This window comes from Myzus persicae, unplaced genomic scaffold, assembly GCF_001856785.1.
Source record: "Myzus persicae strain clone G006 unplaced genomic scaffold, MPER_G0061.0, whole genome shotgun sequence".
NCBI classification, from domain to species: domain Eukaryota; kingdom Metazoa; phylum Arthropoda; class Insecta; order Hemiptera; family Aphididae; genus Myzus; species Myzus persicae.
Window position 1 is genome coordinate 1 of NW_019102905.1, and position 16,090 is coordinate 16,090.

General features: G+C 27.8%; 3 protein-coding genes across 5 annotated transcripts; all 3 read left to right on the top strand.

Annotated features, from left to right (window-relative positions):
* The first annotated feature begins 6 nt into the window (after positions 1-6).
* LOC111033373 lies at positions 7-4,051 on the top strand. Its single transcript, XM_022314067.1, has 2 exons — positions 7-835; positions 2,513-4,051. The coding sequence occupies exons 1-2, from the start codon at positions 824-826 to the stop codon at positions 3,824-3,826; spliced, it is 1,326 nt and encodes a 441-aa protein (XP_022169759.1). The 5' UTR covers positions 7-823; the 3' UTR covers positions 3,827-4,051.
* Positions 4,052-5,918: 1,867 nt separating this feature from the next.
* On the top strand, positions 5,919-8,471 carry LOC111033369 (vacuolar protein sorting-associated protein 52 homolog). Its single transcript, XM_022314062.1, has one exon. It carries the CDS (start codon positions 6,373-6,375, stop codon positions 8,305-8,307), a length of 1,935 nt encoding a protein of 644 aa, XP_022169754.1. The 5' UTR covers positions 5,919-6,372; the 3' UTR covers positions 8,308-8,471.
* A 1,680-nt stretch (positions 8,472-10,151) lies between these two features.
* Positions 10,152-12,401, top strand: LOC111033370 (nitric oxide synthase-interacting protein homolog). Of its 3 annotated transcripts, none has more exons than XM_022314065.1 (6): positions 10,152-10,253; positions 10,680-10,864; positions 10,958-11,303; positions 11,766-11,953; positions 12,042-12,150; positions 12,216-12,401. In XM_022314065.1, the coding sequence occupies exons 2-6, from the start codon at positions 10,689-10,691 to the stop codon at positions 12,285-12,287; spliced, it is 891 nt and encodes a 296-aa protein (XP_022169757.1). In that variant the 5' UTR covers positions 10,152-10,253; positions 10,680-10,688; the 3' UTR covers positions 12,288-12,401. The 3 variants fall into 3 exon arrangements, with proteins under 3 accessions (XP_022169757.1, XP_022169756.1, XP_022169755.1); XM_022314064.1 differs by lacking the exon at positions 10,152-10,253 and adding an exon at positions 10,263-10,599; XM_022314063.1 differs by lacking the exon at positions 10,152-10,253 and adding an exon at positions 10,263-10,595.
* Positions 12,402-16,090: the final 3,689 nt, after the last annotated feature.

Sequence of the window (16,090 nt, forward strand, 5' to 3'; positions counted from 1 at the left end):
CGTAATTATTTTGTCGTTACCATTTTGTCATTCGTTCCTACCTTTGTATTGTTGTTGTTTTGTGTAAACGATTTATACTTGTATTATTTTTATGTTCCTTGTATTATTCACTGTGTGAATTATTGTTAAACTTTTATTTGTATTATCTTTGGTCGTCTCGCTACAATTTTGTCTCCCGCCTCGAGAACCGAATTTTTCGCCGTTACGGGCTCGAAGCCGCTCACGTTTTGCCGTACGACCTCACTCACTTTTACGCTCTCGAATCGACTCGAGCAGCCCAACGTCTCGGCTCTTACGACCGACGACCCGAGCGAAACGACCATTTTTAGTTTAACCTGTCTTAGTTTTTCAATAAAATATTTAATCGACCACCGAACGTTTTGCGCATTTTCCTCATATAAAAAAACCTTCTGATCCAGGAGTAAACGTAGTGTTCTGCCGGCGCCCGTGTCACGTTACGACCACCGTCGCTTTTGGCAGCACCGGTAGACACCACACTATCATTGATTATAGAATATTCTATAATCAATGGTTGCTATCATAGGCTATTTCATCTTCTGATTTCCATATTACTTATAGTAGTTGACAGTTGTAGTTGTAGACCGTAGAGAAGTTTCAAGTTAGTAGTTTTACTCAATAGACTATATTGCCGACAGTTAAGTAGTCCGTTGTCCTTGTTGGAGACAGATAGCTGATTGTAAAATAATAAGATATTATTAAATAGTATATTATAAGTTATTGAGTTCCTGACAGTTTACTAATTTAAAATTAACAACTTACAATTATTATTACACGATTTGAACAGATTTGAACTGATTTTATTATGTCAAACGAAGTAAGTAATAGTCAGTAGTATATAATATATATTTTTTTTTTATATATATCCTCGGCAGCATAAGCCATTGGGCTTAAAATGAAATTAATTAATTAATACAATAGTATATAATATATTAGTTACTATAAGTGAGGTATCTATTGGACAAATTATTTGACTAAACAAATTTATATTAGTATATTTAATTTTTTTTTAACTGGAAACTTTAAAATTAAAATTAAAAATTGTTTTTAAGAATTTTGATGAATCTTTTTTTTGTACTTTATTTAAATTAAACAATCTATACAAGTTATTTTGGTTTTGTTTAATATTTTTTAAATTATTGTCCATAAAAAATGTTTAGAATTAGTTGTTACATTTTGATGTTTTCCTATTTATTACAAACTCTTGAAGTTTTCGAAATTAAGATTTTTTCATTCAATTACCATATTTGATTAAAATCCAAGACAGTCAAAATTTGTAAGTATATTAAAAAAATTGAAAGGTTATAGTTTATGAGGATGTCAGTGCACTGTTTGTTTTCTCTCTCTGGCCCATTGGAAAATTGCATTTAGGCAGAATCATTTTTTTCATGTTTTTAGTAAGCTGAAAGTAAAATTACCCATTAAAAAAATGATAGGGAATAATATTTTTGAAGGTATGACAAATGATTTGCCTAAATATTGTCTCAAAATAATTTAAACACCATTTTTATTTTATTTTGAAAGTCAAATAATAATTAAGTATAAAACCTATATTATGTCATACCCTCGACAATATTATCCTCTATAATTTTTAAAGTAGGTGAATTTAATTCAAGGTTACTCAAAAATCATAAAAAATTATTTTAGGTGAAATAATTTTATTTATATATGTTGTGTGTTGAGTCTGAGAGAGAAATAAACATTGCTCTGACATCCTCTTAAGAGGACGCTACACGGGCATTTGTTGTTTCTGTCTTACAAAAATGTGCAACATGGCAAATTTTAGTATGACATTAATACATTTTACTTTGTAATTTCTAAAATTAGAGTAAATTACCTCGTATAAAATTTAAAGGTAAAAATATTATCTAGGACATCTTGGAGGATTTTACTAATATTAATTTGCTATAAGTAAGTTATGATCATTTTAAATTGTACAGTTTAAAAATGGTCATAACTTACAAATAATAATATCAATAAAAACTTCCAATTTCTTTAGGTAGCAAGTGTTGTATAAAATAACACGATAATATAGTAAATAATTAATGAGTACCCATTATTTCTTATTAAAAAATGTATAAATATTTGTTTAATAACTACGTATTATTATTAGATTTTTAATATTGTAATAATTGTTTAGAATTTGTGGTTTCTGAAGTAATAAAACTAAATTCTTACACAGCACATATAAAATATTACAGTCTATAAATGGATCAATTAAGTTCTTCTGTAGTGCCTATATAAAATTATAAGTGACTTCTCTTAAAATCAATTATTATTTTAATTATGTGTTATTGTTATGTATTTAGCTATAAATTCTAAGTATTAATAGGTTACATTTTCAAGGTGCTGAAGTTATTAGTTGGTTTGTTCACAATCTTTACTCTGTAATTTCTTGAAAATGCTATTGTAAATCGTAAATGTTATAGTATGAATATAAATATATAATATTAAACATGATGTTGATGTAATAATTGGTCAAATTATGTTTCAGAATGTGGTAGGTCACCAGTGCAAGAAACTAAATAATTTTAATAATGAAGATGAACTATTGGATATTTCACATTCCTCTGAAAATTTTAACAGTATTGATAAATTGAATTTGTCTAATGCTCATGAAAAAAATAATTTTACAACATCTACTATGTTGACCAATTCAGATGATATTTCTGACGAAAAAATAATTGAAACCAATATTGTCCATGGCTCAAGTCAGTTAAACGAAGCAGAGTGTAAATTTATAATTGAGAAAATAGTGTCAAATACAGGTCTAACTATTTTGAATAGTCAAGATGAAAACTTATTATTTGAATTAATAGCAAAAATGAATGGTAATATTTCTAGTACAAATACAGAATTGTCAGATATAAATACCCAACAGTTTATGGAATTACATTTAAAAAAAGCTTACCAACTACTAAATGCATTTTCACAAAATATAGATTTAGATAGTTCTAAGACACATACTATTAAACAAATAGATTCAGACAATTCAACTGTAATTTCACCACTGCCTTTGATTAATGAATTAAGAAATCCAGAAATCAAAAACAATGATTCAATTGTAGTTGATGATCCAAACAAATTGGAACAGTTAAATTCTACATCTCCTAAAATTGATCTTAAGTTGTCTACTCAAGATCATTATGTTGAACGTCTGGGTGAAGACCAAGATGCAGAAATAATTGCATTTGGAGCTATGTGTGAGAAATTGTTAAAAATTGGAGCAGTTGATAACAATATAACAATGAAGGAAAATAATCAATTAAACAAACATGTTTTTAAACAAGTGAGCCATAATGTAATAAATTGCTCAAACAGCACAAAATATGAACCAAGTACATCTAAATTAAATTCTTATAAAGGTGCTAGAGATAATTCAAAACGTGTAGCTCGCAAAAGACATCAAATCAATGATTTAAGGCTTGATTCATCTGATGATAGTTCACCTGAATATTCAAGCGGACTATCTTTAAAGCAATTTAATTCCAAAAGCAAAATATCAAAAATTGATTCTAAGTGTTATTCAAATACAATTGTAATTCAACCAAAGAATGTAAAGAAAATAAAATTATCTAATTTAAAATTTGAAGATAAAGAGGTTGATTGTATGTTAATTGAAAATAAACTTCCAAAGGTTCAAAATGTAATAAATGATTTAAAATGCAAAAAAATAAATGATGATTCATTGGTACAAAACAAATTATTAAAAGAAAATCAGACAATATTTTATTTTTCATCTACTGGAAAAGTGCACAATGATATGTTAAATTCTATCAAGAAAAAACGTTGTTATTTGATTAAATAATTTATAGAGGTACATTGTATTTATCTAGAAATAACAAAATATTCAAAGTACCAATTTTGAATTATTTATAAATGTTTTTTATATTATATTATTTCAAAGTCTATGTAGGTAAAAAGTTGTTGATGTTGTATTTAGATATTAAAAAAATTTGACTGATTATAAAATATTATATTCCAAAAACTTTTTGTTTAATTTATTGCATTAATCATAACAATTTATTTTAGTATGGATGTGCCACAAATAATAGTCATAATTATTAAATGATCCAATACAATTTTTATAATTAAAACTAAATTAAGATATCACAATGGTATATAATATTTATTTATATTATATTTATTTTATAATAGTATAAATTAAGGGTCTTGTACTTTTTAATTTAAGTTTAATAAAATGCAATTTAATTTCTTCAATTGTATTTAGTTCTTTATAATATTATGAAACAGTTGTAACTTGCAATATTATTTAAATAATTCATTGTTTAATGTTTCTTGCCTGTTTTAGATAGTTCTTACAAAATATAAATTTGGTTTTAATATATATCTATCACAAACTCATGTTCAAATTATAGGTAACATTTTTTTAGAATAAACGTAAACTTAAAAGATCCTTTATTTATGTCAATATTGTATATCTAATAAATAAGTCCATTATAACACATTAACATGTGAATACTCAATACTAGTATCTGAATCTCGGACTTATATTACTATATCGTTCTTAGAGAAACATTACAAAAATGTCCATATCAAATTAAATGGCATTACTATTAGGTAACAGAAGATTTTATGTAAAATACTAAAATAGCCAATAAGTATCAGATTTCCAACACGATTTATTCGAAGACCGTCATCCGTTTCCCCATATCTAGGGACATAGTATTATGAAAAGTTTTTTTAAACACTGCACAAAAATAGACAAGAATACAACTGTGTGTCTGTAGTCTATGCATAACTTGGGCAGACAAAAATTTAACTTGCATAAAAATATTAAAATACTAAATTGTATGAATTATGTAGAATGAGTAATCTAGTTATCTACCCGAGGTAAACTAGTTCAAGACTACAAGTATGTCCCTATAATATGTCTATTGTCAATAAATTCTACAACGGTCTGTAGAAGTTTATTATATAATCGACACAGATAAAATTTCCCCAGATAAAAACTCATTTTTTTTCTGTAAAGGCGGACAATTTTGTTCTTTTGTTTATTTTATTGTTGTAATTTCTACAGCTTTACTAAAAATTAGATTTAGTATACACATTCAATCATAAAAATATTATTTATTTAATAATAACATTATATTATTTATATTTTTTGATGAATTAAAATTAGGTATAAAAATATTCCCAAAAATGTTTTTTAAATAACGATTGGTCCATGATAATCAAATCGCCTACTTTATAATATGATGTTATCCTGCATACAACTAATTTACCAATTATTAATAGCTTATGGATAATATATTATACTATGTTCGAATTTCTATACAAATTTGATTTAGCATTTTCAAATGCCCATTTAAAGATAAGATTAAAATACTAGACTAAATGTTTCGCCATAAAATATTTTCGAGTACGAGAATGTACTTTTAGCGTGTATTTATGTTGAGTGTGTATGAATTGAGAATTGGAAGATTTTGCCACTTTTCCTGTTTATTTAGTAGGTTAGTGGGTACATAGAAGATCTATTGCCAAAAAATTTGTTAATAGGTCAATAATTAAATAATTTAATATAATAAATCAAAATAAGCAAATTGCTAATACAATGTATTTAAAGCTAATATAATGTTTTGCCTTTAGAGAGTCAGGACGGAATGTAAAAAAGACTTTAGCCACTGTGAGGGATTGAAGCTTGAGTAGTTGAGTCATGAGCACTCACTAGTCACTACTCACCATTCAACATCAAATATCAATCGACTTAAGCGTCGGTATTCGGCAAATGTACTATGTAGCATGTGCGCATCTAGCGCTTCCTATATTCATCATCATTTAATAACAGTGTACCACTTATATTCCGTATACCAATCATAGAGTACCAAATATGTGTCATACCTCATACATTATCAAAGATATCTTAGCCCGTGATAACAACTTGAAAGATAAAAAAAAGTGTAAAGACAGTGTACAATACTACAATAGTTTAATACTCGATACTCATTAATAATTAGTCATTAGTGGTCAGTCTATGTGTCTATGTATACTTGACACTTAATACTCATTAGACAATAGTACAGTACTATTTACTATTCAGTGACAAGCTGACAGTGCCAGCAGTGTGGTACTGTGGTTGGTTCTATACGATTGTTCACTGATCTCCACGTATCTCGTATATATTATATTGTTCTATACTTTTAAGACGGTGTCAAGTGTTTACTGTTTAATATATTATATTTGTCATCGAAAACTAAACTATCCATATCGTAACTAAAATTGTTTGATAAATGTTTAACTTTTTTTTCTATATAATGTGTGTTTACGCTTGAATAATTTACATACCTAGTTGTTAATTTTTCATAATTTTTTGAATTTCGTTATTTCATTGATATGGACAAGAAATATATTGAGTTAGATGACAATGTACTGGATCAAATTCTTAAATCGGAAACCGACTTACATAATTATTCTCAGCAGGTAGAATCTGATTTGAAAAATCATGAGAACCTTGATGTGGAAAAATATATTAAGTCTGGAGATCAAATAGTGACATTACATAAACATTTGAATCATTGTGAAAACGTATTGGAACACACAGAATCAGTATTGTATACTTTTCAAGAGGAATTACAAAATATAACAAATGAAATTACTAGGTTACAGCAGAGATCAATATTTATGGCTCAACAACTCTGTAATAGACAGTCCTTCAAAGGGCTCATGCATCAATTTATCGAAGATGTAATTGTGTCTGAAACACTTATTTCAGTCATAACCACATGTTCAGTGACAGATGAAAAGTTTTCAACACATTTGTCTGTACTGAACTACAAAATATTGTTTGTTGATGAACAAAATTTCAAAGATGTAAAATCCCAAAACGATGTGAAGGATGTGTATGAAAAACTAAAAATTACTGCTACATCAAAAATTAGACATTTTATTTTGGAACAAATAAATAAATTTAAAAAACCTACTACAAATTACCATATACCACAAAACACTTTATTTGAGTATAAATTCCTGTTTGAGTTCCTGCTCAATCATGATTCAATATCTGCTCAAGAAATTTATAATGAATATGTCGACGCCTTAAGTAAAGTTTATTTTACTTATTTTAAATCATACTTGAGTTACTTACAGAAGCTACAATTTGAAGAAGCAGCTACGAAGGATGATCTATTAGCAGTGGAGGATACAACATCACGTACTCTTTTTCAAAAATCAATAAAAAAAAATACTGTTTTTACAATCGGAAACAGAGCATCTGTTCTCAATGAAATTGACAATTCAATTATCATACCACATCAAAATAATTTGACCAATTTATCATTTGAGGCAATATTTAGATCGGTCCAGTATGCTCTTGTAGATAATGCTTGTCGAGAATATAAATTTGATTGCGAGTTTTTCAAAGTAGATCAACCTACTGCCCAGGGATTATTCTCTCAAATCATGGGTAAAACTCTAGGACTTTTGATTAAACATTTAGAACATTTTGTTGAAAACTGCTATGATGCATTAGCGCTTTTTTTATGTGGCCAGTTAAGTATGCGTTATCAAACACTTTGTCAAAATCGTTTAGTTCCTGGGCTTGCACAGTATTGGGATACAATTCTTGCAATGATTGGGACCAGATTTCGATTTATACTTAAACGACATATTCAAAGTGTTAAAGATTATGATATTTCTAAATTTAATAAAGAAAAGAAGCCTCACTTCATTATGAGAAGATATGCCGAACTTGTATCAGCTATAGTTTCATTCAGTGAAAACAATAAATGTGAACCTGAATTAATTTGTAGCCTAACTGAAGAAGTCTTAGGGTTTGTATTACGCCTTGCCACTATGTTTAAGACTCGTAAAGATCGTTTAATATTTTTAATTAATAATTATGATTTGGTATTGAGAATTCTAATGGAACGTGTTAGAGATAGTACGTTTGAAGTAGATAGATTTAAAGAAGAGCTTTCAGCAAGAAGTAAAGATTATGTTGATGAAGTACTTCATGTTTATTTTGGTGGAATGATGAACTTTGTTATAGATGCAGAGAATGGTCGAGATATTGATTCAGAGTCAAGGCAATTAGGATTGACTAAAACATTCACTTCTACCTGGAAGATGTCTTTAGAAGAGATCAATAAAGAGATATTGCCTTCATTTCCTAATCTAACAACGGGTGCTTCTCTGTTACAATTAGCATTTTCACAGTTAATTGATTATTATCATAGATTTCAAAAAGCTTTATTAGCTCCAAACAAAGCACAGTTACCTAATATACACGTGATAATGATAGAGATTAAGAAATATAAAACTAATTATTAGCTTTTATTCTTTTATAATATAATATAACTTTTAAGAAAGTATTATAAATTGTTATTATTGTTTTTAATTATTTATGCTTTAGGTTTTTATGTATCTCACATAACGATAAAATTATATTTTTTGTTTGTTAATTAGTGAAATATATTATTATTTACATAAATTATTGTTTATAACTGTAAACTGCATATATTTTTATTGTATTTACTCTTTATTAAAGTGAAAATTATTATGCCATTACACATTTGGAATAATTTTTTTAATGGTTTAATTTCTACAGTATTAAAATGTTAAAATTTGTTGTTGAAATCAATTTTATGTTGGTTGCTGATGTTTACCAAATAATAGTACCTACCTATATTAATATATTGTTATATATTATATAGAATAGAATACTAACAATTTCCTTAATTATTGCAGTATTTTTGAATGAATTAAAAAGTTCTAGGAATTTTTTCAAAAGATCTCTTGTTAGGTATTTTATTTTTAATCACTATAGATAAAAAAAATGTACTCAGTAGAACTTTAAAAAGTAATTTATAGAATGCTCATGAAGGTTTTAAAAGAACTGAAAATAACGGTGAAATTAATAATTTGAAATACATTTTATTACTTAATTTTTTAGTATTTAAATAATCTTTTAAGGACTAACTTTGATCTGTTATTATATTTATATTTATAGATATCATATAGATGTGATGAACATGAGTTCATTATAAATAATATGTTTATGATATTATAATTTAAATAGAGACATAAGCATGTTGAAAATTGAGATTAAATGCACTTTACCAGCCCTCCCTTCGCTATTACAATTTTTTTATGCTTAAATTGTTTGTGTAAAAATTGTTTACCAAAAACTATTATTTTATTAATTAAAACCGTTTCAATTGTGAGAGGGTTGGTATAGTGAATTTGTTCCGAATATTATTCTTAGATGGGTTTTTTTTTAATCTGTTACTCATTTCAAAAAACATAAAACGTAAAAAATTATATCTTATTTCACTGTTCTACATAAAAATGTATATAGTATTATATTTTTAGAGGTACATAATAGGACACCGGACAAAGATACAAGTAATAAATATAAACGATTCATATCAAATTTATAAATTTACCGAACTTACAGTAAACAAGCTCCCCCTCCCCTCCACCAAATACTTTTTGTATTTCGTAAGAATCAATCCACTTTGAAAACAAAATAATAAATAATTATACCACAGGGCACAGAATAGATGGAATGCAGGGTGGTGGCTGTCGGCCACGGTTGTAGATATAGCTCAAAATGTTTCATTACTGCTATTCTATCAGCTGCTGTGTTTGAACTACGATAAAAGATATATTTTATTATGCCATTAATTGTGGTACAAACTACCCACTACGACGGTTTTAGATATTTTACTTATACAGCTATACAGCTGGTTACTCCATAGCACGATCAATGTATCTTTATTATATCACGATCATGTCCTCTACCCAGCATATCAAAAGAACAGAGTCTTGAGGGTTGAGGGGCTATCTTGTAAATAATTGTAAATAGCAATCATAGACCTTCACAGATGTAGAAAATAAATATTATGTTATATTATTCTATATATCTGTGTAGACCTTATCCTGGTCATACTTCAAGACAAGACCTATTGTATAACAACATCTCGCAGTTGTGTAGGCCGCATTTACGAAAAAATCAAGGACTAAGATGCATTGGACTATATTATGATAGTTATCATATAGTTCAATGCTAAGATGTTAGTCCGTGGAAAAAATACAATAATCTATACATATATATATCTTACCCTGGCACCCTGCTACTCCGCACTACCGTGTGTAATCGAGTACTCGAAAACCCCCCTCTTTGGTGTTACGCTTTCCATACTCTCATCATTTTTTAGTAATAAAACTGTGGTGGTAGCAATGTGGTAGCAACACTATTCTAATCACTAACTAAGGTAAGTGTGCCGATGGCAAGACGTGGTAACAACAAAGATTTTTGTATTTTGATAATCGTTTTGACTAATACCGTGATAGAGTGATATTCTGTTTTATGATTTTCGTAAATAAATAAAATGAATTAATAATTATTAACGATTCACAGGGGACTTAGACAGTTAGACTGCTTTGTGAATTTAATTGACTTTTAAATTGTCATATAATACTCATTAATTACCAAGTATAAATGTTTTATTTTAATAATTTTTAAACGTTTTATATAAAAATCAACTATTAAGTAATTTCAAAAATTATTTATCTGCTCATTGAATAGTTGTTTTTTGGTTTCTGATTAGTGATAGGCAAGTAATAACATTACCTATTGTACTTTTTAATTTTGTTAGCTATTGTTTTTCAACTTACGTATAACATTATTACATTTTCAGTTGGTTAAGATGACAAGACATGCTAGGAATTGTACAGCAGGTGCTGTTTACACTTATCATGAGAAACAAAAAGATGCTTCTCAGTCTGGTTATGGAACCCAAAACGAGCGTGTCGGTAAAGATTCCATTAAGAGCTTTGACTGTTGTTCATTGACATTACAACCCTGCAGAACTCCGATTGTTTCGTGAGTTTAAATATAAGTGATGAAAATTTTGCCAATCATCAGCTAAAAATGAAATTTTATGGTAAAATGTATGCTATTTATTTTGTTATGTAGACCTGAAGGCCATCTATTTGATAAAGAAGCTTTATTGCAATACATGATTACTAAAAAAACTGAGTACTGTCGAAAACTGAAGGAGTACGAGAAACAGAAACACAAGGAAGAAGAAGAACTAGCTGAACTAGGCAGAGCTGAACAGCAATCCAAAGTCAATGATTTTCTTAAAAGAGAAAGTATGGTGAAAAGACAAAATGATATTTACAAAATGAAATCTCAGAAACGATCAGAAAAAAATGTATCATCTATTTCAAACATGGCCAATGGTTTGGATAAGCAGCTGCCAAGCTTTTGGGTACCATCGGAAACACCTGATGCTAATAAAGCGCCTATGTCAAAACCAGTAAAAACATATAATATTACAATTTAGATTATTATTAAAAAGTTATAGTTATAATACTACCTATAACTTATATATACCTATATTATTATCACAGTAAATATCACTATAAAATATTTATTTTTTATAGCTCATTTGTTGGGTAAAATCACTTTAACCCCTTGATTTTATGTGCATTTTTACAATTAATCCAGTTATTTATTTCATCAAGTTTTGTATAATGTAATCTAGTTGAAAAAAGTGTTCATTTCATGAATTGGACATTTTTGAAACTGGGGACTCTGGGATACAACCGTCAACCAAACACACAAGTTATTGGGTTTTATGAAAATAATTAAATCTCGGTTTTTTCTTTTAATTGATATCTGGTGATTACATTATGCAGAATTTGTTGTTAAAAAATGTATTTTTATTTTTCAAACAATGTTGCAGTTAGATTTTATTTGCATGTATTCTGTTTTTAAGGATAAGACTATTTATTGTCCAATGAGTGGCAGACCATTGAAGTTAAAAAACTTTGTGGATGTTAAGTGGACACTAGTAAATGACCCAAGTGATAAAAAATCTTTGGCAATTCGTGAAAATCGTTATATGTGTGCAGTGACACATGACATATTAAGCAATGCTGTACCTGCAGCTGTTATTCGTACAACGTATATATCAATCACTTTATACACAATATGTCACTATGGCAGTGTTTTTTTAAATATAAAGTTAACTTATGCTGTTGTTGGTTTCTAGTGGTCATGTGATTACGATGGAATGTTTTGAGAAGCTAATTAAAAAAGATTGGCTACATCCTTTGAATGGAGATAAATTAACAGAAAAAGATATCATACCTTTACAAAGGGTAAGGATTATACATTACTAATTTTTTTTTGTATTTTATGGTTTATTTTTTTGTATTACTATTAGGGTGGAACGGGATATGCAACAACAAATGTGAATTTGCAAGGAAAAAACGCAAGACCAGTTCTACAAGCATGAAGACTATGGATATTTGATATTAACAATTTTAAGTAACATTATTGGTTTAATATCTGTGTTTAAATAATTTATGTAATCTTTTAAACACAAATCAATGTCACAAAAAAATATTATGTCTTAATTAAATATATAGTTTTTTTAACATTTCATTATTTTAATGTAGGATTATGATATAACATAATGTACATAAATACATAATAATATAGTTCATTATTGTACGTAGCTTACATCTATGTTAGGGTTGGGGGATGTATTTTCATAGAATACCAAATAGTAAATACTAATTTAGATTATCGATATTATACAGGTTGTGTATTTTATTGAACATATTCATTTTAGTTACAGATATACTAACATATTATCTGGTTTACACAACATTATATTTATGTATTCACTTGCAATACTTATTTAGTAAAATACATAAATATACATTTATACTCTGTCCAAAAAGAGAACACCCCATTTCTGCACATCCTAGCTCTACACTGTGCCATCAAGACTATTACCATTACGGTAGGGTGTAGCCGTGTAGCGGGTAAATGCGCAAAAGAACAGTTTTTTTGGGGTTAAGTTGTATTCTCTACTTCTCTCATTGGACAGACACTGTATATAATTATAGTACCTATATGGGATGGGCTACAGTGCTATTTCCATTAGTGTGCATACAGGAAAAGGGAATTGATGGGCTGTGGCTCATCTTGCAAGCTGTACCGTAATTATTTGACATTGCTTCTTAAATAGTTAAATCATATCAGTTGCATACGTGCGTTCAATGTGCATAGTCGACATTCGTATTGATATTCGCTCTCTTATCTACTGTTTAAGTGTACTGTTCATTATGTTGTGCTCGGTTTGTAACGAAGACATTTTTCAAGGCGATGATATAAAATGTTTAAAATGCAAGAAATATTTGCATTTTTCATGTGGAGGAATGAGAGAAGCTAACTTCAGAAAATTAGCCGGAGCAAATAAAGAGAAGTGGTGCTGTGCAAAATGCAAGTCGACGATCATTAATACGGTTATTACGCAAGAAGAAGATTCTTTTGTTGGCTCAAATGAAACTTTAGCAAATTTAAATGAGTCGGTTAAATTCATGAGCAATCAATTTGATAATTTTGGTAAACAATTATCGGAGGTTCTAAATTCTATAAAAGAATTAAAAGAAGAAAATAAAAGTCTAAAAGAAACTAATTGTAAATTAAAGGTTGATATTGGCAGTCTGACCAAAAAAATTAATGTTTTAGAACAAATTGCAATCATAAGCAATGTGGAGATAATTGGAGTGCCTGAAGAAAAAAATGAAAATTGTGTGGAAGTTGTCGAAAATATTGCTACTAAACTGGGTGTTAAGCTATCAGTATTAAATGCTTTCCGGATGTATTCGAAATATAGTGATAGACCGAAAAAAATTATTGCAAAGATAAATTCGTCAGAAAATAAACATCAATTAATGGATTATGTCAAGAAAAGAAAATTAAACACTAAACACCTGAATGAAAACTGGGAGAAAGGTAATATTTTCATTAATAATGAACTGACAGCGTTCAATAGAGATTTATTTTATAAGACTAGAATGTTTGCAAAATCTAATAATTTCAAATTTGTATGGTTTAAAGACCTAAAAATATTTTTAAAAAAAGATGAAAACTCTAAAGCTTATATTGTGCAGGACGACTTAGATCTATCCAAACTATTATAATTTTAAATTTTTACAATAATTGTCAATTTTAATAATTTTTCTTTATACCATGAATAATATTAATGTATTAAATAATTATCTAGATTATAAAACCAATTATTTCGAATCTTTTACGGAATTCATAGATAGGTATGAGTTTATTAATAATAAGTTCATAAGTATTTTTTGTTGTAATATTAGAAGCATTAATGCACATTTTGATGAATTTGTTCTGTATATAAATAGTGAAAAAAACCTTTCTACTTTAGATGTTATTATATTTACCGAAACATGGCATACAGTAGATAACTGTAATTATAAGATTCCTGGTTACAATTTGCACTTTTCGACACTTAAAAGAAATCAAAATGATGGTATAGTTGTATTTATAAAGGAAAATTTAAAAGTAGAAATGTATGAATATAGATATTTAGTGGCAAACTTTTTAAAACTAAAATTAACAGTTAATGATACTCAATTTAATATATTGTGTGTATACAGATCTCCGTCTTGTGACATAGCAGAGTTTTTAATCTCAATTGATAGTATTTTAAAAGCTGATTGTAATTTAAATGGATATTACATGGTAATTGGTGACCTGAATATTAATATTTTAGGTAACTTAATTAATAATGATTATCTCGATATTTTATCGGCACACGGCTTTAGTTCTTTTATCAATGTATTTACTAGGACTCCTCTGGGATGTTCGCATTCATGTTTAGACCATATATTTCTAAAATGTAATAATTATGTAGATAATAGAGTTGAGGCAGGTGTTATACAAACAAATATTTCTGATCATTATTCCACAGTAATTGCTCTAGAATTTAATAACATTTCGTTATCACTTGGTAATAATGTATACAAAACTATAGATTATAATAAGTTAAATGAATTGTTAAAATTAGAAAACTGGTCAGAGTTAGCTATCACTAATGTTAATGATTGTTATAATATTTTTATGGATAAGATTGCTCGTGCGATAAATTCGGTGACAACATTTAAAAAATCGAATGCGAAAAATAATCATATAAAGGAATGGATGACTCCTGGTCTGCTACGCTCTTTACGTAGAAAAAATGCATTATCTTTAAAAGTAAAAAAACACCCGGATAATGATAATTTGCGTTCATATTATATAAAATACAGAAATATTTTCACTAGAATTTTAAGAACTTCAAAAAATAATTTTTATAAAAAAAAATTTACTGATATATCATATAGTCCAAAATTAACATGGAAATTAATAAAAGAGTTCACAGTGTCTAAAATTAATAAAGGTGATGCAATTAAAACTTTAATCCATAACAATGAACTTATAATTCCTTCGGAAGATCCGGTGAGAGTTTCAAACCTGTTTAACGAATTTTTTATAAATATTGGTAGTAACCTTGCATGTAAAATAAAAAAATCGGATTTTATTTATGATGAACCAAGCACAAAAGCCTCATTTGACATGATTTTTAAAGAGAAAATTAACAATCAAGAAATTATAAAAATAATAAATAAATTGAAGGATGAAACTGCTGCAGGTTTTGATGGAGTATCTGTGAAAACATTAAAGGCTATTGCTACAAATATTATTGAACCTTTAACATATATATATATAACCTAAGTATTACTGAATGTATATTTCCTGACAAACTTAAACTTGCAATTGTCAAACCATTATATAAAAATGGTGACTCAAAGATCATGAATAATTATAGACCAATATCAATGTTAAGCAATTTCGCAAAAATATTAGAGAAAATTATAAAATATAGATTAGTAGAGTTTTTGGAAAATAATAACTTACTGTCGAAAAACCAGTTTGGTTTTAGACCCAGGTTGGGTACAGAAAATGCACTGTACAGTGCTAGCAAATTCATATATAATGCGCTTGACAATAACAATAAAGCAATGGCAATATTTTTAGATCTAGCTAAAGCCTTTGATACGGTCAATCATAACGAACTTTGTAACATTCTACAAAGTTTTGGTCTAAATAATTGTAGTTTAAAATGGTTTATAAGTTATTTGGATAACAGGAAACAAATTGTGCAAATAATGAACTCCTCAGGTGAAGCATTGAGTATTAAATGTGGAGTACCACAAGGTAGTGTCCTGGGCCCCTTATTAT

What these genes read in the sequence shown, in the direction of transcription:
- LOC111033369 (XM_022314062.1), top strand. Translation starts at nt 6,373, where the DNA reads ATGGACAAGAAATATATTGAGTTAGATGACAATGTACTGGATCAAATT.
- LOC111033370 (XM_022314065.1), top strand. Translation starts at nt 10,689, where the DNA reads ATGACAAGACATGCTAGGAATTGTACAGCAGGTGCTGTTTACACTTAT. An exon ending in AAGCGCCTATGTCAAAACCA is followed by an intron (nt 11,304 to 11,765) that starts GTAAAAACATAT and finishes TCTGTTTTTAAG; the next exon opens with GATAAGACTATTTATTGTCC. An exon ending in ATATCATACCTTTACAAAGG is followed by an intron (nt 12,151 to 12,215) that starts GTAAGGATTATA and finishes TATTACTATTAG; the next exon opens with GGTGGAACGGGATATGCAAC.